General features: G+C 41.5%; 1 protein-coding gene across 1 annotated transcript in view; it reads left to right on the top strand.

Annotated features, from left to right (window-relative positions):
* JPH1 (junctophilin 1) overlaps nt 1-22,806 on the top strand; it is a 202,385-nt gene that overhangs the window by 18,638 nt on the left and 160,941 nt on the right. The window contains exon 2 of the mRNA XM_073631818.1: nt 20,362-21,115. Coding sequence (XP_073487919.1) covers nt 20,362-21,115 — 754 coding nt within the window. The remainder of the gene's footprint in view (nt 1-20,361; nt 21,116-22,806) is intronic.

The following is a 22,806-nucleotide window of genomic DNA, read 5'->3' as shown; positions in this document are numbered from 1 at the left end:
ATACAGTTTGTAGTGTACATAGATTTACAAAACAATGGGGTAAAAGGAATATTCCTGAACTTTTGTTTGTGTGAATGCATCAATGCAGTGCATGTTATCTCAGCTTGCATAGCTTGGATTCATTGAACGAGTTTACCAAAATGTAACCACTTCAGCAGGATTTTACCCCCTTCCTGACCAGAGCACTTTTTACAGTTTGGCACTGCGTCCCTTTAACTGACAATTGCACGGTCATTCGCTGTACCCAAACAAAATTTGCATCCTTTTTTCACCACAAATTGAGCTTTCTTTTGGTGGTATTTGATCAACTGCGTTTTTTTTTTTTTTGCGCTATAAACAAAAAAAGTGTGACAATTTTGAAGAAAAAAAAATGTTTTACTTTTTGCTATAATAAACATCCCTCATTTTTTTAAAAAAAAACTAATTTTTTCATCAGTTTAGGCCAATATATATTCTTCTACATAGTTTTGGTAAAAAAAATCACAATAAGCGTATATTGATTGGTTTGCGCAAAAGTTAAGTGTCTACAAACGATGGGAAAGATTTCTGGCATTTTTATTATTATTTATTTTTTTTAACTAGTAATGGTGGTGATCTGTGATTTTTAGCGGTACTGCGACATTGCGACCGACAGATCGGAGATTTTTGACACTTTTTTGAGACCATTGGCATTTATACAGCGATCAGTGCTATAAATATGCACTGATTACTGTGTAAATGTCACTGGCAGGGAAGGGGTTAACACTAGGAGGGGATCAAGGGGTTAATTGTGTGTTCTAACTGTATGGGGATGGGATTGACTAGGAGGGGAAACATATCGCTTTTCCTACTTAGTAGGAACAAACGATAAGGCTCCTCTTCCCTGACAGCACAATGCTGGTGCTCGTGCACGCGTCAATTGTGCCCACCGGCCACGCACAACGGGTCCCCCGCCGCGCAGCGGGTGTGTGCCCTCTGGTGGCCGCTATAGGGAAGGACGTACCCATACGGGATTTCGCCCAGGGGAGTCATTCTGACGCAGTATATCTGCGTGAGCCGGTCGGGAACCGGTTAAATATTACAGAATATACAGCCTCATGCTACATAACTAAGCTCCATTTCATGCTGAATAAACTAAAATATTAATGTATCTTAAATAGAAAACTATCTTTAGATTTTCACTCCAAAAGCATTTTATTAAAATTTTTTTTTTTTTTTTTCAAATTGTTGCTTTTTATCCACCCTGGCTAAAGATCAGCATGTTTTTCCTGTGAGTTGATGTGTGCAGATATGCTTTGATTCCCAACACTACAAGTGTGAGCTTAGCCATAGGATTGCAGCTACATGGGCAACTTTTAGTAGCTCAGTAGCAGCAACTAATCATTAAGAGTGACAGTCATTTGTTGAATGCATGAAATAAATGTCTCCCTGTTGTGTAAACTTCACAGGCTGCATGTAGTAGTGATTACCTTAAATAATCACACAATACTCCAATCACATACAACTGATTGCTACTACATGCTACATGTAAAGCATGTAATATACACCATGATGGCACCATTTGTATCATTTATTTAACAATTGTTCGCTATTCCTTGGGATTTATTGCTGATGGTGATTTTAGGACTGTGATTGAGCTGCTAAAATTGGCATTGTAGTTCTTGCCTTTTTCTTTAGTGCCCCATATCTGAAGAATGTCTCCATTGCTCTGGATCTAGTGGTGGTCTAGCAGCAAATGTTCTCACTGTTGAAGCCAGGCCCCTGCTGGGAACACTTTGGTTAATTTCCAGAATAAACCCAAGTTCTTTCTGAACGATTTTGGGGTAGCAGGTGGCCAGTGATCATGTTTCTCCGCACAGCTGAGTGCTTAATCTTACATTTTACACAACATTTTCTAGGCTCTAAGCACTTACGCCTTTGAGAATATTCTAAAGATATTTGTATAAATGTCTATAGTTTACGGGAGATCACCAAAACTTTATACCATTATGAGGCTTATTTAGTAATACTGTGATCAGTGTGCAAATTTAGAAACCAGGCTACATTGGGCAGTATGCATTGGTGTGTGTTGGTAAGTTTTATAGAATAGGCCCCTTTGTGTATGATGTATGGATGAAATTTCAAAGTGACCTAAGAATGTTGGTATCCGGCTGTACTAGGAGATGAAATGACCAACAACTTCTAAGCAGGCCCCAGCCTTTATATGTGATGAGCACGTATAGCTGACTCCATATACGTCGGATATTTGCAAACTAGGCACAGAAAGCCGGGTTTCATAAAGACTGATAAAGTATTTACATTCAGGTGAACTTTTGTAAATGTACTACATAAATACCATGGTTCTCCTTTAAAGTCTAGATAGGTATAAGATTTGGGATCACGTAATAGCATTATATTAACCACTTGCCTACTGGGCACTTTTACCCCCTTCCTGCCCAGGCCAATTTTCAGCTTTCAGCTCTGTCACACTTTGAATGACAAATGTGCGGTCATGCAACGCTGCACCCAAATAACATTTTTTAATCATTTTATTTTACACAAATAGAGTTTTCTTTGGCTGGTATTTAATCACCACTGGGTTTTTTTAATCTTTTGCTAAAGAAATGAATAATGACCAAAACTTTTGAAAAAAACTTTTTCATATTTTGTTATAAAATTTTGCAAACAGGTAATTTTTCTCCTTCGCTGATGTGCGCTGATGAGGCTGCACTGATGGGCGGCACTGGTGGGCACTGATAGGCACCACTGATGGGCATTGGTAAGCACCACTGATGGGCACTGGAAGGTGGCACTGATAGGGGACACTGATGAGGAGGCACTGGTGGGCACTGATTGGCAGCACTGGTGGACATTGTTGGGACTGCACTGATAATTGGTGCCCTGATTATCAGTGTACATGTTCCTTTTACACAAGCTAGTTATTGGCTCTCTTCTCCTCTCCTCTCCTCTCCTCACGCTGTCAGCGTGGGGAAAGGAGTGACAATAACTGGCTTATGTTTACATCCATGAAAAGCTGTGAATGGACACAGATCACGTGATAAAGAGCCGCTGATTGGATTACCTCAATCTGCAATCACAGAGCTCGCCAAATGGAGGAGGGGAGAGGAGGACTTGAACAGGTATGCATCGCACACCTTTGAGACGGCTGACATCCTCCCCAGAGTTTCTTCAGGGTTCATGGGCTTCGGCTCTGTGAGTAGCCGGGGCCACGATAATGTCATTCCTGTGCATGCGCGTCACGGGGTGCGTGTACAGTAACTATCTCCTAAACGGTGCATGTTTAGGAGGTATTTACACTACCTATAGGTAAGCCTTATTATAGGCATACCTATAGGTAAAATTCAGTAGTAGAATTAGCTTCCTCTTTAAAACTGAACTTCCCCTTTTGGGTGAAGTTCCATTTAAGCACCTTTTAAAAATACTTACAGTTTTTATTCAAACTTTTCATCGCTACTAGAGTTTCATAGTAAATAAGAGCAATCTGTAGTACTAGACCCTAAAATTGAGTCTTGATTTGTTTTTGGGTTCTCCTGACAATTATAAAGGTCATTCTGTTGATAATTTTGAGGATCAAGGGGTTAAAGCCGAGTTAGGCTTTAAGCATCCCAGAAAAATGTATAAGTTTGTTTCTAGTCCTGTTGAAAGGTAGATCTTTGCTGAATTGTTGGCTTTGCATACATCCTTAGATGCAGACAAGCAAAGAAAGTATTTCCACCGCTCAGGCTGACACTGACCCAGGTGTAAGTAGAAGTTTCAGAGCAGAAGAGCTCCAGGTGCTGGCAATGCTAGGAATGCTAGGCAAAGCAGGCTTGAATGGAGGAGAAGATTTGGATGCCGCACACTGGATGTAGTCAAAAAAACTTCACTTTATTGAAAAAATTGGATCATCAAAACAACAAGACTGTCATGCAGAAAGTACAGGTAAGCTGACGCGTTTCGCACTCAAGACTGAGTGCTTACTCATAGCTAAGTCTAGGAGTAAGCACTCAGTCTTGAGTGCGAAACGCGTCAGCTTACCTGTACTTTCTGCATGACAGTCTTGTTGTTTTGATGATCCCATTTTTTCAATAAAGTGAAGTTTTTTTGACTACATCCAGTGTGCGGCATCCAAATCTTCTCCTCCATTCAAGCCTGGCTTTGCATACACTTATATTATACCTCCTGCAGCAGAGGGTGGCCGTGCAGTCACAGCCCAGCAGACAGATTCCAGTTAGCAGCTGCCTAATTGATGACAACAATGGTTCCATGTAAAAGTACACTGGATAAATCTCATTTTTAAAAATTGAGACCTGCATCTTGTTATATGGAGATGTGTAAACAAAATGCCGGTTGCTCTGCAACAACTGAATTCATTGAATGCTTAATTGTTAATGTAGCATATAAACATAATTATAGTTATCACTTCTTTCTAAGTATCTGTTCACGGCATTATAGAAAACAAGCTTCAGCACTTCCTGTAAGCTAAACAATTGTCACTGTTTTATAGATGAATCTGTCTGATTAAATACAAACTCCACTTTTAACTCTATCCCAGACAAACGCCTGCCTTCATTTTGAAAAATGAACAGTGAATTTAAACTTCAATTATGAAATTCTGAAGTTCCTCCACTTCTTAAATGGTGTGTCACAAGCTGTGCCCATTTTTTAAATGTTTATTCCTCTTAACGCATTGTGACTGTCAAGTGTGCACATGCTTATGGACAGTTAATAAGTAAATTCTTCTGTATCAGTGAAGAGAAAAGGAAATTTGGTTAAATGTTTACACGCCTGAAGATGACAATCTGTCATAATATGATTGTCTGATAATCACCTTTTTAAGCTTGGCCAATTCCTGCTGAATCAGTGAGGTTCCAGCTGCGGATGGCCCTACTGGCACCACCCAGCTCAAGAGAAAAGGTAGATTTTTTGTTGAAGGAGCCAGGCGTAATATTATTGTCCAAACAATGACTATATCCAATCAGATGTAGTCACTGTTCAGGTATTCTGATAGGTGTAGCCGCCAGCTGTCAGTATACAATAGCCGGCTGGGGAGATTCCATCATTGCTTCCTTCTTCCAGGAATCTGTTCGATTTCTCTTGTTGAGCCCATGGGCGGAATGAGAGAAATCTATATGTGTATGGCTACCCTTTAATTTACCAACAATTATGTAGTGTGATTGTGTACCTGACTAGATACAGACTATGTAGGCATGGGCATAGATGGAAAATCACTCATGGGGTTTAAATGGTGAAAGGTCGACATGATTTAATTCTCCTGAAGACTATGTATATACAACCCTAATTCCAAAAAAGTTGGGATGCTGTGTAAAATCTACATAAAAACAGAATGCAATGATTTGCAAATCTCATATACCCATATTTTATTCACAACAGAATATTAGAAAACATATCTAGTGTTTAAACTGAGAAAAGGTACAATTTTAAGAAACAAATAAGGTAATTTTTAAATTGATGGCAGCAACACATCTCAAAAAGTTGGAACAGGAACAGGACAACAAATGCTGGTGGCAAAGTAAGTAGCAGTAAAGCTAAGTACACACACTATAAGAAAATCAGGTGAAAAACTGTCTGATTTTCCTCGATGTTTCACAGCAAGTCAAAACCGAGTATGGTACTAATTGTATGAAACTTCTTGTAGGTTTTTTTTGTTGTTAATCGTTTCCGATCATACGCAGTCTTTCATATCTGATTTTTCTCGTACGAAAACGGTACACATTAATGGAAACTGATAGTTCTGTTGGTCCCTTTTGAAAATTTGTGCTTGGAAAGATCGGATGACAGTTGGCTGGAAATGGACAGGTGGTCCATTTCCATCCGACTGCTCTATAGAGTACACCTGGCTGTGTCCACTCTGCATAGCATAGTGGACATGGACCTGTCACCCGCCTGCTCGGGGGGGATCTGTGAACAGATTCCCCCCTGAGCAGGCAGATCTACTTGATGGAGTCCGCCCTGTATGACGGGCCGAACACAAAAGAGCTGGAAAAACATTTTGAAAAGAATTATGTTAATTGGCAACAGCTCAGAAACCTGATTGACTCTCTAAGATGCACTTGTTCCTCATCAGTGCCACCTATCAGTGCCTCCTCATAATTGCTGCCTATCAGTGCCCATCAGTGCAGCCACATCAGTGCACATCAGTGAAGGAGGAAAATTACATATTTGCAAATTTTTTTACCAAACTAAAAAAAAATATTTTTAATTTTCAGTCTTTTTTCGTCTGGCATCTGGCGTGAGCAATTCCTATTGGCTGACATCCTGAACATGCAGTTCAAGGCGCCAGGCAGCTGATTTAAAAACTCACTCCTAACTTTTTTAGCTGGTTCCTAGATACAAAGCAAATTTGTCAAGCCCTGTGTATGTGTGTATGTATATATATATATATATATATATATATATATATATGTGCCTTAAAACATCATAACTGGGACAGTTTTATAAGAAGACTGCAGCTTTCATTTCCTGTAAATGCAGCTGTTCTCATGGAGTTACAATTAGAAGTCTGTTGGAAGAAATCAGTGCGCTCAATACCGCAATGTGCAGTGTTTCACTATTCAGACAAACAACTTGTGTCCCTAAACAGGGGATGACTCAGATGACTGAGGCATGCTAGTACTAGTGTCATCCGCTGGACTCGTCTTCATGACAATATACTACATTACCTGAAATGACACAAGTGTCTGCTAATCATATTTTGTACTGGGAATCTTTTCAGTTCTTGTAGTAGCTTTTTGAAGTACATATTAGGACACCAAATATGTGTACTTATGTACATTACCAAGCAGCTAAAAAAAGCATAAAAACAAAAATTCAAATTTTTTAAATCAGAACTTATATGTAAAGTATATGTAAACCCTCACCTTCTAACACAACTCATTCAGATTAAAATAGGAATGAAAGGCAAAATGATTTGTGTATAAATATAAAAAAAACACAAATAACTTGTTTTTCTTTTTTAAAAGTGATCGCATAATCTCTGTTCTCAGTTGCATAAGGGGCTTAAAGAAGTGGGGCGAAGAAACAACAGTATGCTGATCTTCGCAGTGGATGGCTGTGAAGGGGAGTGTGTCATCAGAAGTCTGACCCTTGGAGGACAGGCAGTATGTTTTCTCAACAGTCAGAAACCTGACCACACTGGGATGGATGTGCTCTCATGCCCAATGGGGTCAGTTTGAAATAGAACAGCAAATAGACTGGCAGGATAACTGGGTATTTCACACAAAGGAAGCAATACAAAGAAAACAGGATACATTTAAACACAAGTACATGGTACAACAGGCACATATTAGGAATATGAAAGGTTTGGTTAATATATATATGTTTAGTGTGTTAGAGCACCACAAACAGAAAACAGTATTTAACCCTTTCATGACTAAGCCTATTTCTCACATTTGTTGCTTGCGGGTTAAAATCCCTATTTTTTGCTAGAAAATTGCTTAGAACCCCCAAACATTATATATATTTTCTTAGCAGAGAATCTAGAGAATAAAATATTTTATGTCACACTGCATTTGCGCAGCTGTCTTTCAAATGCAATTTTTTAGGAAAAAGGACACTTTCATGAATTAAAAAAAAAAACTAAACAGTAAAGTTAGCCCAATTTTTTTGTATATTTTGAAAGATGATGTTACACTGAGTAAATAGATACCCAACATGTCATGCTTTGAAATTGCGCACACTCGTGGAATGGCGACAAACTAGGGTACCTAAAAATCTCCATAGGCGGCACTTTAAATAAGCATAACGGTTACCAGGTTAGATTTACTCAGGAGGTCACTTTTATTGCTGTCACATTGCTGATGTAAACATCCCTTGTGACAGTAATAGGTGGTGACAGGTACTCTTTATGGAGGGATCTGAGGTCTAAAAGACCCCAAATCCCTCCTTTGCACTTCAGAGTATTCAGATCGCCAAAAACATTGTGACGTCGCGTCCGTGTTTACAGAAAGAATACTGAAACAAAGCCGTTTCTGGCTTCGCTCCAGTCTTACTCTAGCAGGCGGAAGTGCGGGATTGTGTCTCGGGTCTCAGTGAGACTGGAAGCCCTGGAAGAGCAGCGGAAGCTGCATGCATCATCCCGGTATAACCCCTTAAAGCCGAGGCCGCATATGTGCGTACGCTCAGCGGGAAGGAAAAAGTAGAAGTAGAAGTTCAGCCAACACCTAGCTAACGCTAAACCTACAGCCACTTTCTACAACTAATCTAGCTAGCCCTGTAAAGAAAGAATCACTATACTTACCTGTTCTGCAGCTGTACCAGTCCGGTCCCAAACCGAGTTGTCAGCGGCAGCTTCAGTGTGGAGGCGTGTGCAGGAGAGGCAGACAACAACGGAAGCCCCATAGTAACTCCATTGGTGATGTCACTTCCCAGCCATTTACCAGTCATTGTCAGTTCTCTCCTGCACGCAGCAGCCGCCGCTGGAGACCAGACTGGTTCGGCTTCACAAAAGGTATTTATAGCGTTTTCTTCTTTACAGGGCTAGATAGATTTGTTTTAGAATGTGGCTTTGAGTAGGTTTAGAGTTAGTTAGGCTTTAAGTCAACTACTTTAAATAATTTTTAATATTCAAAGCAAACTCATCTATCCATCACCCATACATCCATGCTTTATTTTGTTGAGAAAAATCGCTTTCAGAAACCCCCCCCCAGCATTTCTAGCTGTGGTCATCTTGAGTAAGGGCAGATGATTCATGTAGCATTTACTTCCTGGAATCCATCTGCCCTTACCTTAGACATTCCAGGCATGAGTGTGAGCTTAGCTGAGAAAGCCCTTCATCCAGATTAAAAAAAAGGCCCATAAAGACTCCTGGGATGTGTGGCATAATTTTGGCCTAGGCCAGAATCCAGGAAGCAACCAAAGAAATGTAAAAAAAAAACAAGTAAACGTACTTTCCTATCTATTTACTAAGGCTAGTAGCATAAGGACAGGGCGTACATGCAGGTCTTGTAAAATATGTAATAGAGATTCAGGAGAGGATGTGCTATAAGCCAAAATCATCCACAGGGCTACCTAGGCAGGAGCTAAGGGCCCAGTGGATGTCACTTTGTCACTTCACAAGGGAGGACAGTTGGGTTAATAGGCAGGCCATGTAGATGGGATTACTGTGTGTCTATTGCAGTCCTTAGCCATGTCAATCATCAAAGGAATGGTGGGCCAAAGATGCTATGTTGCCTGGAGCCTCATTTTTTTCTTAATCTGCCTCTTGTTTTGGGTCTTGTATATTACATTTTCTGTCCTTGAAGTATTATGCCGTGTATATCTTGGACATAAAGAGAATTGATTGGCCCAAACTTTTTTTTTTTTGCCTAGATAGAAATCTTTAGTGCCTGTAGCAATGTTCTGTTTTATATCCAGTCTATCCAATTCAATTAAAAATTTGACTTTTAAACCAAATGCAAGTTGTACCTTGAAAATACTTGGTGTTTTGACAGGCTTTTTCTCTCTTTCTTTCTCTTGGTATGGACACACTAAGCTTCTCAGTGCAGAAACTGTGCACACCATTTGCTACACTTTGACCATGAGACTGAGACGGCCGCTCCCCGCCCCTCAACAGCTCAGTGCTCCAATGAGCGTGGAGGAGCAGAGAGGAAAACTGCTGACTGACAGGCAGCAGCTCTCCGCTCGGGGAGCTGAGAGAACCGAGCCATCGGCAGTGTTCAATGGCTCGGCTTTCAGTGCAGAGACTCTGGGGGACAGATGCAGCATCTCTTTTAACTTCAATGGAAATGTTGTGTACACATTTTATGTAGTCATGAATACTAGCTGCTGCAAGTGAAGGTATGGCATAGGGCCAGGGTTAAATTTTGAGACACGGTGTCCTTTTCCCCCATGTCCGTTTATGGGGAAATCCCTTGCTCCCGCACATGCGTACAATTCCAGACACTAGTGTCTGGGCCTCTAGGGGAGTGGTAAGCCACAAACGTGATAAAGGAGGGTCATCTACGGACATTCCCTGAGCTTAAGGCAGCCTTTCAGTTTTCCAACTGGATGTTTTTTTAGGTACCTGCAGCTCAGGCATGCCTTTGGCAGAGAGTTCCCCTCCAGGATCACGCTGAAATCAGACCCTATTGAGAGCCTTCTAATATCCGGTGTATTGCATAAACCCCTCTCCTCTCTTTACTTGCGCCTCTCTAGCTTATGCTGCTAAGGTGAATAGGTTATATTCTAAATGGCATGCTGATATCCCGGACCTGGAGGAGGATGAATGGGAGGATTGTTTGGGCTCGTACATTACCACAATGATCTCTGCTAGGGACAGATTCATCCAAATTAAGTTTCTCCATAGAGTTATTACACCCCACGCCGCCTTGCGACCATTTACCCCTCTGCCTCCTCAGAGTGTCCATGATGCCACACCTTGGAGGCCTCTTTCTTCCACATGGTGTGGTCTTGTGCATTCTTACAGCAGTTCTGGGAGCAGGTGGTGGCTGATGTCAACTCAGTTTGTGATCTGCCTATCTGAGTGAACCCAAAAATTCTGCTATTAAATGTGTTTGAGGACTTCCATCTGGATAGATATGTTAAATTGTTTATTTGCTACACTTCTTTCTATGCAAGAAGAGAGATACTCCTCTGTTGGAAATCCTCTCAGCCTCCTTTGATCACTTCCTGGCCGTCAACTGTGCACAGGGTATTGCCTTTGTATAAACTTACCTACTTAAACTGGAAGTGCCCGACGAAGTTTGACAAGGTTTGGTCTGCTTGGATAGACTCTTGGGGTGATGGGGAGCTCTGAGATGTCAGTCGGTCTCTATGGCCAATTTGTATATACCCCCTCATTGAGAGCTGGTAGCACCACCTGCAGATCTCTATGGGGTTTCTCCCCACGTCCCTCTCCCCTCCGCCCCCCCCTTTTCTCCTCCTTTCCTATCCCATGCTTCTCTCCTGTGACCCTTGTCCGTCCCCTTCTTCCTCATAACAAATTATACCATTTGAAGGCCAACTCTGGAGTTTCTGTTTCTGCATTTTTTTATGCCTGATTCCGCTTTTCTTTCTGTTGTATACTTTATGTACTAATGCCTACCTTGCTTTTTGCATTGCTATGTATGTGCCTTTATGCATTGTACCTTAAAAATAAGTTTTTCTGATAAAAAAAATATATAAAATAGTTGTTAAGACAGGGGTCACTTGTATTTTTCTAGCCTATTTAGAGGCTGCTTATTCTATGACACTTAATTCACCGAACTCCTTTCCACTGAATGCACACATTACTGAATTTCTTGGATCTGATTGATGTGTGTGGGCTGGTTGTTGCATTGGTATCCTTGTGATCATGCAGGAGGGTTACTATGGGAATAGCTCTTTGAAGAATTGATAAAATTCCAAAAATATGCAGAGTGTTGAAGTGTCATCAGAGAATGTAAAAATTTAGTTAACTGGCATCTGTTGCATAATCAAGATATTTGGAGCATCTGTCCAGCAAGGAACACACTTCCAGCATTAAAATACTAACATATTTAAAATGGAAAGATAAGTACATTTAAAGAGAACCTTTCTTGACAGGATTATAGGAGATCTCACGGCTGATGTGTTTTTACATGTGCAAGCAGCGGGTCTGTCAATCTGATTCTCACTATGTACTGAGTTGGTAACTTGGAAGTAATATGCAGTCATTAAGGTTTGGGCTTCTGGATGACACACTTGTCTGTGTCAGCAAATCACTAAGTAAAAAAGCAAGGATGATGATTACTGCCCTGGAACATGCAAGAGTTAGCACTGGTAGTACCATATTTCTCTAATAGCAGCTTTAACACTTTAAGGAGGTTCTCCACTCTGGGGAAAAAAAATAAAATAAAAGTCAGTAGGTTCAAATCCTGTAGCTGCTGTCTTTTAATAAAAGAACACCTACCTGTCCAGGGATCCAGTGCTGTCCTCCCTGGGCTACACCTACCTGTCCAGGGATCCAGTGCTGTCCTCCCTGGGCTACACCTACCTGTCCAGGGATCCAGCGCTGTCCTCACCCAGGCTAGTTCTTCACTAGCCTTGGGGTTTCCGCCACTGGCATCATAACTGTGGGCAGCTGGTCATACTGCTTGTGGCTTTACAGTTGGCTGGGAGGGGGACAGGAGAACTTCTGCTTGGATTGCCTAGCTAATCTGAGCAGAAATGGGAGCAGGTATCTGTCAAAACTAGGTACCCGATCCCCCCCCTCCCCCCAAAAAAAATGACATGCCAAAATTGACAGGGGAGGAAGGGGGGATAACTTAAAGTGTAACTTTTGAGTGGAGATCTGCTTTAAGTTTTAAATATAATATTCAAAAAGACACTTGTCCATGCTGTGCAAAATGACAGGGTGTTTGTAAAGGTCCCTCTCCAATTATACTCGCTTTGCCAAAACTGCCTTGCAGCTTCTGCCTTCACTGTAGCTGGCACTGATATCTGAAGTGTGACCTTTGTTGGGGGCTTGGGGAAGTAGATCTGTTAGCCCCTGCATCATGTGACAGTGTTTAGGACTGGTATCTGGCTACTAGACTCAGGCACTACCACATTTACATGCTCCTCCATAATTGGAATCACCAGGTATTTTCCTAAGCAGGGGGCAATGAGAGAACGCTGGTAAGGTGAGTGTAAGTGGCACAGGCCCTTCACAAGTATATTGTCAATGGGATTTGAAGTCTATAGACATATGGCTAAAATATAGACTAAAAGCTAAAATAAAAGAAGTGTTACCAGAACTTGAAATTTGTTGTGGATTCCCCTAGTGAAAACATGCAGCACTTATTCCGGTTCTAATCCATGGCCATCTTGTGCAATAAAAGTACATATTTAAGTTTGTTTTGTGCTGACTGTCAGCTCCACCCCATGCTGAAACCCAATTTACGGTTTGTAAAAGCTACAGCACAGCACTGTAGCCACTTCCCCTACTCAATTTATTCTCGTTGAACTCGATATTATGTATCAGTATGGTGTGTGCCCTTTCTCTTCTGTCAGCCAGTAGACATGAATCAGACAGCTGTCACCTGGATGTAGTTGCTCTGGTGGTAACCAGCCACCTGGGTGAGGTTTTGGAAATACTCTCCAACAGAACATGCTTGCTAGCCATTATCTCCTCCTTGCACACCCAAGAACCAACAACTGAACCTAGACTCACCCACGTTCTTTTCTGGGGAGAGAGACTAGAGTACTAGCTAGCGGCTTTTGGTGAGTAAGTGGCAGCATGCACTGGACACAAGTGCCTTGGGTGTACAAGTAAGAGCTGCAAAGGTCTGCAAGATGGCAGAGCTGCATATGTTGTTAGAGGAAGAGAGATTGGTCATCAAGCGAGCTCTGTTTGAGAGTGCAGCCAGAGATGAGTGCTCCTCTGTGTGCGCTGTCACTCACAACTAACTATAGATTCTAAGCACCGTTGTTGAACTGCAGTGGGGCTGGTGGGGGGCGCTGTTGACCTTGCTAGCTCAGCAACCACAGCACAGGTCCCTAAGTGATTCAACACATTTTAGTTTGTGGTGATACTTCTTTAAAGCTTTTTGAATCAATATTAGGTTATAAATCTTATCATAACTGCCCTAGAAACATGTTAGGGAAAAACTGGTTGCCTTAAGAGACACATACTTTTATTTTTTATTTCTAACCTTATACTGTTCTTTGGCCATCAGTTCTGCCTCTCATAAAGTACTGGAAACCTGAAAGAGACACTCAGGTTGTCATGGGCAACAAAAACCAATTTGCAGGGCTTGACAAATTTGCTTTGAATTTAGGAGCCAGTTTTTTGTTTTTTTTTAACAAAGCTTTATTTTCAACGACAAAACCCCTTTTCTTATGTAGCCCTATAATGCCCTTGAGAATAAAATAGTGGTAGTTCCAATTTTTTGTCACACATAAGGTTTGGGAAACACAAAATTTCAGTAAAAAACACATTAACCGATTGCGACCGTATACAGTACATATACGGCGGCAAGGTGGCTTCCCTGTGCAAAATCACATACAGGTACGTGATTATGCACTTCGGGGTCTGGAGACCTGCTCCTGCTGTGATTGGACACAGCGAGAGTGTCTGGTGGACCCCGTGTCTGCATGTCTGCCGGGACCCGCCGATTATGCCCAAGAGAGACAAAATGGCGGTCTGCCGATGTAAACAAGGCAGATCGCCATTCTGTGACAAGGGAAGACAGACATCCTGTGTTTCTGCTAAGCAGGAACAGGGATCTCTCTCTTCACACAGTTAAAGTACCCCCCCCCCCACAGTTAGCAAGCACTCCCTAGGAACACATTTAACCCTTTAATCACCCCTGATGTTAAGCCCTTCCCTACCAGTGTCATTAGTACAGTGACAGTGCATATTTTTTAGCACTGATCACTGTATTGGTGTCATTGGTCTCCAAAAAAGCGTCACTTAGTATCCGATTTGTCTGCCACAATGTCGCAGTCCCGCTATAAGTCGCTAATCGCCACCATTACTAGTACAATAAATAAATATTCCATAAAATTCCATCAATTTTATCTGGGTACAGAGTTAAACGACCGAGCAATTATCAGTTAAAGTAATGCAGGCTGTATCGCAAAAAATGGCCTGGTCATGAAGGGGGGTAAACCTTCCAGTGCTGAAGTGGTTAAAGTTCATTTTAGGTGGGGCACAAAAATGCAATAAATTACCCACTTTTTTGGTAAACTATAAAAGCCAAAGGTAAATAGATACCCAAGATGTCAATCCTTAAATTTGCGTGCACCTGTGAATTGGTGACAAACTTCAGTACCCTATAATTTCCATAAGCAATGCTTTAAAGGCCCCCCTCTAGGTTGTAAGGTTAGAGTTATGAAGGAGGTCTGGTGCTACATGTCCTGGGTTCCGGGCGATAGGAATTGTGCATCCCTGTGCATGGTGCCAACTGTGAATGGACTGAGAAAAGCCCAGGAGCCAGGATGTAATTTCTAGTTGCCATGGCACCTGGCGCCTGGAATTTTATGAGCCTTGTTATAACATATCTTTGAGATTGAATGGCTCACAGCCAGTGTTGCTCATAGCTTCCAATCAGTTTTCATTTCTCCATCCAAGTGCAGTTTGTGAAAAATAAAAACATAATCTTTGATTGTCATGTGTAGTAATGACTGGCTCGGGGTCACCAAACAAACCTTACAATCTGACCATACAACTTTTTTTTTTTTTTAAAGCCATCCATAGATGAGGCCCATTGTGATTAGATAAGGCATATGTGATTAACTCTTCCGCTTTACTGTGGAATGGTGAATGTGTAAGATTGCAGCTGGGAGGTTGTGTTTAAACAGTCTGAAAACATACGGGGGAGGAAGTAATTGTAAAATAAAGGTATATATTTTACCTAGCGCCAGGGGGGTGAGCATTACTGTAACTACATGTTTATACAGATCAAATAAACATGAGGGGGAACCACGTACAACATTCAGGTTTATTAAACAACTGTTCTCCATTTCCTGCAACATCTTTAAATATGGCTTCTTGACACACTATCTACATAAAGATAAAAGCATCTTACACTGGAAAAGTAAATATTATAATACCACTGTCATGGCGTTTGGCATAGCGGAGTCATACGGGTTAGTCATGCTAAATTGTTCTTTTCTCGCCCTCAGCTTGTCTCCACGTGTTACTGTTTAGTGCGGTTATATATTTTTCCTGAAGATTGTTTACTTAATGATTTCAGGCTTGTCTGGTAATCCCCGGCTTCTCATCCATGAAAACTTTTCTCAGGGCTCATTTATATTTTAAAGTAGAACTTTAATGAAAAAAAATACTCTAGCCGGGAAGTATTAATACTTGATAACATTCATGTTACTCCAGTCAAAAAAGACACTTTTTTTTAAACTTATTTTCTCGCATAGTCTATTTGCAGCACTGGGGGACATAATCAGTCATGTAGGGAACATGCTAATTGCTCTCATCTTCTAGAAGCTAACCTCTGAACAAATGGCTACTCATTGGGGGGATTTACTAAAACTGATGCACACGGAATCTTGTGTAGCTCTGCATAGTAACCAATCAGCTTCCAGGTTTTATTTTCAAAACTTAGTTGAACAAGCTGAAGTTACAGGCTGATTGGTTACTATGCACAACTGCTCCAGATTCTTTGTGCTCCACTTCTAGTAAATCTCCCCTTGTGTTTTTACATGTTTTAGGTCCCATTCACAAGGAAAGTCCCATCAGGTCCACAGAGACCTGGTCAGAAGCTCCATGTTAGTCTATTTGGACTTGTGCCCGTTTACATCCAATTACCTCCAAATAGGTTCAGGTCCAGAAATCCTTTTCTGTTTTTGCTTCAAAACAAGGCCTATTGTCCATTGCAAAGCTCGCTTGAAGCCCCGCCGAAGCCTCATCGTAGCTCCACCAAAACCCCACCGAAGCCTCATTGAAGCACCAAGCAAAAGCAAGGTGTAAACAGAACTGTAAGCTATTTTATTTAGTGACAGGGGCTTTGACTGGCGTTCAGAGAGTTTTTCAAAAAATCCCCCATTAGTACACCCCCCCGACCCCCCCCCCCACACACACACACACACACACACACAAAACACTAAACCGTTATTACATTTGTGAAATTTCTTACCGTTTAAGAGATATGACTGATTTGATTTTCAGGAAGTCAGTTTTCTGATTTAAATAATGTTTAATTTTTTTTGGCAGGGAGGATTTTTTACAACAGTGATTGCATCATATCCTCTTCTCTCTCTCCAACTGTAATCAGACTACATTTCCCATGAATCTTTGGGATGGGAGTGAATGTGGGAGGTACACTAGGCTTGTACATGTAAATGTGAACTCGCCCACTTCAACATAAATCACACCCCTCATTCTACAGCCAGCAAGCCATACATAACACGCGTTATGATAGGTTACAGCCTTATAAATGCAAAGCATTTTAATATAAATGCATATTAATATAACATTAATTTAATGCATTTACAGTAATAAATAACATTAAATTGATAAATGTAATGCATTTATATTAAATTCAAACCAGTGCAGCTTATCAGTGTCCACCAGTGCCAAATGTCAGGGACCACCAGTCAGGGATCACCAGTGCCGAATGTCAGGGACCACCATGTCAGGGACCACCATGTCAGAAGAACATGGATGGCAAACTTGGTGAAGGTAGGAGATCAGCAACAAGGACATGGAAAAAAAATGTTGGCCGGAGTTCTGCTTTAACAAAGCATGTCCAAAGCCATGTTTTGAAGCAAGTGTAAACTAGCCATTATAGCCTTTCAATAGTAATTGGGATATAGGTTGCTCTGCAAGGAGAGTCTGCAGCAGTGGCTCTGGCAAAGATCTAGGACAGGTGAGTATAAAGCTGGCCATAGATGGACTGAATTTCTACCAAATTTCATTCCATGTGTGGCCATTCCTGTAATACAGAAATTGATTGTTAGATTGTCTAACAGTCTTTTTGGAAAATTTCTTGATCAGCTGGCTGCAGCCACAGATGAGTGTGTTCTGCCAGCAGGGCTCTTAGTGGGGAGGATTCCCCATTCACCTCCCCTCGTTCACATGGGCATACTAGAGTATACGACCAAACAAGGGCCTTGTTTACCTGCACAGGGATGCACAGGTGTTCCCGTGCATTCCAATATAGGCATTGGCAATGCAGGCAGTCCTAATCTTGTCAGTTGAGGTGCAACAGTCACTGCTCCCAATTTGACAAGGGTGTGGGCGCATGTCCCCGAACGCAGACAGTGTGTATTCAGAGCCATGCATCCACACCCTTGTCATATTGGGAGCAGCAGCTGTGTGTGTCTCTGTGCGGGTAAACTCAGCCCTCACAGGGGCGTACACTGTAGTATGTCCATGTGAACGAGGTCTAATGGGAGGGATGTTTTAACAGTTTTGCTTTGATTTTGTAACATCATTGCAATAAACAAACAACTCACAATGTGTAATATGGACAAACGTTTGGTTGGGCCAACATAAATGGTTTTGGTTGTGTGGTGAGCATTTAGCTTCCATTCAGGCCAAATATTGGAATCCCCAAAATGAAAGCACCAAATCTCCCTTTGAGTGCTAGGAGTTGAGTCATCCAGTTCTTTAGATTATATCTGTCCCACACTAGGCAGGTAAATGGACAACTACACCTAACATGTGGTGACTAACGCACATCTTCTAATCACAGTGTAGGCTGTGCGATTTACAGTATATCTCTGTATTCTCTGGTAAAAAGGAATTCCTCCTCCACACACTTGGAGCTCGTATCTCTTGTAAGCACTACAGTCGCGTGTTTCTGTTAGTTTTGTGCATAAATAAGTCAGGACAGTCCCAAAATCTGATGAGCATTGTGGGAAAAGTGACTTGATTTGTTGGTCGGATGTTTTGATGTGGAAACACGTGCAAGTCCTTCTTGAATGGTTAGGAGTTGAACAAAGGAAGTTTCTCTTACATGTGATAAGACATGTTTTAAAAAAAAAAGGAGATGGATGACCAGATAAACAGGAAAATGGCTTGTGGAGAACCCTGCTCTCCAGGATGTGAGGGACTTCTGGATGTGTGAAGGGAAGTGCGGCTTTCTGCTGAGGATCTGAACATCTGAAAAAGTGTGCACATTATGTTTTTGTAATATGTACATGACCTACATATTAGCTTTCAGCACTTCACACATGGCTAGATGTCAGGAGACTGGAGAAGACATAAATAACATTGCTGAAACTTTGGTTTTACTAAATATTAACAAACTAGATAATCTTCATTTGTGGAAGAGGCTGAAAAATGTATTATGCACTTGATCAGAATTGCCAAAGATATAAAAAAATTAAAGAACAGCCCATGAATTAAAGTTTTCTTTTTTTTAACCACTTAAAGTAATTGAAAACGATCACCTTGTAAAACCCATTCAGTTTAAAATAGAAATAAAAGGCAAAACATTTTTGTATAGATATGAAAAAACATATTATAAATACCCTTTTTCCATTTTCCCTCTGTTCTCAGCTGCATAAGAGATGGGGGGAGGAGAAGCAGCAACGCGCTGAGCTTCCCAATGAATGGCTGTGCGGAGGGGATGTGTCAGGACAAGCCTGATCATTGGAGGAGAACAGGCTGAGTTCCTAGCACAGCTAGAGAAACTGACCACGCTGTGTTCTCCTGTTTAGTGTGGTTAGTTTTTAATAGGAAAGCGGAGGGACTGGCAGTAACCCCAGGAATTTCACACAAAGGAAGCAATACAAAGGGAACAGTATACTTTCTCATACAAGTACATAGTATAGCAGGCACATATCAGGAATATGAAATGTTGGGGTAGCAAACACTTTAAGCTCCGGAAGGTTTTACCCCCTTCATTACCAGGCCATTTTTTGCTGTTCAGCACTGCGCAATTTTAACTGGCGATTGCACGGTCATGCAATACTGTACACAAACAAAATTTATATTTTTTTTGTTCCCACAAATAGAGCTTTTTTTTGGTGGTATTTAATCACCGTTTTTTTTATTTTTTGTGCTATAAATGAAAAAAGAGCATACATTTAAAAAAATATATATTTTTTACTTTCTGTTATAAAACACATCCAATAAAAAATGTTTTCTACTACATGTCTTTGGTAAAAAAAAATCCCAATAAGTGTATACTGATTGGTTTGCGTGAAAGTTATAGCACCTACAAACTATGAGATATATACTGGAATTTGTATTTATTTATTTTTTTATACGTAATTGCTGCGATCAGCGACTTATAGCGGGATGGCGCGCAATCTGACACTAACTGATGCTTTGTGGGAACTGACTAAATGCCACTGACATCTCCAGTGACACTAATACAGTGATCAGTGCTAATAATATACACTGACTGCTCACTCCTGCGTATGTGCATGGGAGCCGCCGTTTACGGCACAGGCTCTGAAGGTCCGACACAGTATGCCGGACCTTTAGAGTGCATGCGGCGGTGACATCACCGGCTGCATGCACTCCAAAAAGCTCCTAAACTTTTCAAGTTTAGGAGATATTCACAGTACCTACAGGTAAGCCTTATTATAGGCATACCTGTAGGTACAGGTGGTAAAACTGAGTTTACTACCACTTTAACAACTGGAGCAATCAAAGGGTTAAATGTGTGTGTAACAATGTTTGTAATGTGTGCTGATTTTACTAAGTGATGTGCCAGTTTTTGTGCGGCACATCACAGCTGTCAGATGGACCTCAAGTCGCCTCAAAGTCAGAACAACATAGTGCAGGGACTACTTTGAAGTCGTTGCGATTCGAAGTCGCTTAGATATGAATGGTACTCATTGGAAATCATGGGGTACGGCTTGTCATGCAACATTGCAGGACAAGTCGCACAAGTGTGAAAGGGGCCTTAGTGGGAATAAAAAAAGCATCCATTTACATGTAAAAACAGTATAATGTTTGTAACAATGCTACAATCATTTATGAAATGTAGTTTTGGCATTTGTTTTTCCTTTGACATTCTGTTGACATTGATGTTCATTGCTTTACAGGTACCTACCAAGGGCAATGGATGGGAGGCATGAGACATGGATATGGTGTCCGCCAGAGTGTTCCCTATGGCATGGCTACGGTGATCCGGTCACCTCTTCGAACCTCTCTATCTTCACTTCGCAGTGAACAGAGTAATGGCACAGTGCTCCATGACATTGGAGCAGATAGTCCTGCAGGGACGCGTGGAGGATTTGTGTTGAATTTTCACAGTGACTCCGAGCTTATGACTAGCAAAAAGAAAGGTTTGTTCCGAAGAGGATCACTGTTGGGTAGCATAAAGCTACGAAAGTCTGAGTCCAAGATCTCTATATCTAGTAAGCGTAGCTCTGTGAGAAGCGATGCAGCTATGAGTAGAATAAGCTCCAGTGATGCAAATTCTACAATTAGCTTTGGAGATCTAGACTCTGATTACTGTCCCGTAGAAGATCATGTAGATGCCACCACCACAGAAACCTACATGGGGGAATGGAAGAATGACAAACGTACTGGATTTGGAGTAAGTGAGCGCTCAAATGGAATGAAGTATGAGGGCGAATGGCTGAATAACAGGAGGCATGGATATGGATGTACCATATTCCCTGATGGCACAAAGGAAGAAGGAAAGTATAAAAACAATGTTTTAGTGCGTGGAATAAGAAAACAGCTTATCCCGATAAAGAACACCAAAACAAAAGAAAAAGTAGATCGGGCCATTGAAGGAGCTCAAAGAGCAGCGGCTGTAGCAAGGACAAAAGTTGAGATAGCAGCCTCCAGGTGGGTAGACTGTGGTATTATTTGTGTTTTTTTTTTTATTTTCTCTTTATTTTGTGTAGACATCCAAAAGCCCTGAGACCTGTTGGATGCCCCCATCTTGGATGTGTCCATAAGTCCAGCAGACTGGGAACTGTCACTCAATTAACACTTTATAATGTTCCTCTTTGTTCCTGTCCCAGCAACTACATAAAAGGTTATGTCATGAGGTGAAGAGAAGGAAAGCTTGGCTGGGCCAGCATAGAAGGTAAAGGCCCATACACACGATCAGACTTTTTGACAACAACGGTCCGACTGACCTGTTTTATCGGACAATCCGACCGTGTGTATGCTCCATCGGACAATTGTTTTCGTTTTTTCAACGGACAAATATTCGCTGTGCATGCTCTCAAACTTTTCAGCAACAAATGTCCGATGGATGATAATCCAATCGTGTGTACACAAGTCCATCGGACTAAAGTCCAAAGTACAAACACGCATGCTCAGAACCAATGCTAAACATCAGCCAACAATAGCAGAAGTTGCCCAAAGGGTGGCGGTAAAGAGCTGCAAAACCACGTGATTTGGGGAATGTTGGCTGAAAAAGTTCTGCCGTATGCAGAACAAGTTAACGGCCAACGCCCCTTCGGACAAAAATCCACGGAAAAGTCAGATGAAAGTCCGATTGTGTGTATGAAGCTTTAGTGACACTCACAGGAGAGGAGAAGGCTATGGCGTGCAAGTAGGGAGGGGACCGTGCTAAGAAATTGACTACCAAAGTCAATTTTCCTAACAAGTTTAAAGGCACATCTCAAATGAATAAAAAGTAGTTTATGAAAAGGAAAAATGCTGCAAGTAAGCCTAAATATTTGAATTTGGCAGCACATCCATTTGATTCTTTTTTTACATTTGGCTAAACTGAACTTTGGCATAAAAATCAGGTGCAGGCACAAGCGTACCTGGATCCAGCCAAAAGGCTGAGATAAATAAGACAACGTAGTTAATAGTGCTGAAAGAGCTGTGACAGGCACTTAAAAAGTGCCAGACTATGCCCCCTATGAATGGAGGAAGGGGAAGAAAAGGGTGGGCATAGTTGGCACCCTTGATGAGTGCCTATCGCAGGTCCTCTGGTGGGGGTAGGGGGGAGGTCAGAGGAAAAAGATTTCAGCTAAAGCAAGGACCCAGCAGCAGAAGGAACACATTGCATTGATTTATTTTTATTTTTATTTTTTTTTACTAAACCTAGGCCTTAAAGCAGATCTACACCCTGTGTATTGTTTACTTCCCTCCTCTCAACCTCTACTTTATAGCAGTAGGGCAGTGTTTTATTTAATTTACTTCACAAATCATGCCGCCCGCCCCTTCATGCATGTCATTCACCTAGGCAGACAATGTGCATAGTGTTCATTGGGCCACCTGGGATATGCACATCACATATCGTAGGTGGCATTTAGTCTTTCATTCAGCAAGTAGGAGGGGAGCGGGCCGAGTAGAGCATCATCACGATGCCCGCCGACGGGCCTCTCAATGACATCAGAAGTAAGATGGCTACATGGGACCAAGAAGTGTCTGTTGACAGAATGATGTCAGCAGGACAACGCTGTGGGGTTGATTTACTAAACTCAAATAGACTGTGCACTTTGCAAAATGCAGTTGCCCTCTGCAATAGCAGTTGCTCCAGAGCTTAGTAAATGAGGTAAGGCTTCACTTTGCAA

Source organism: Aquarana catesbeiana, linkage group LG05, assembly GCF_042186555.1.
Source record: "Aquarana catesbeiana isolate 2022-GZ linkage group LG05, ASM4218655v1, whole genome shotgun sequence".
Classification (NCBI taxonomy): Eukaryota; Metazoa; Chordata; class Amphibia; order Anura; family Ranidae; genus Aquarana; species Aquarana catesbeiana.
This window is presented reverse-complemented; position numbering and strand designations above follow the sequence as displayed.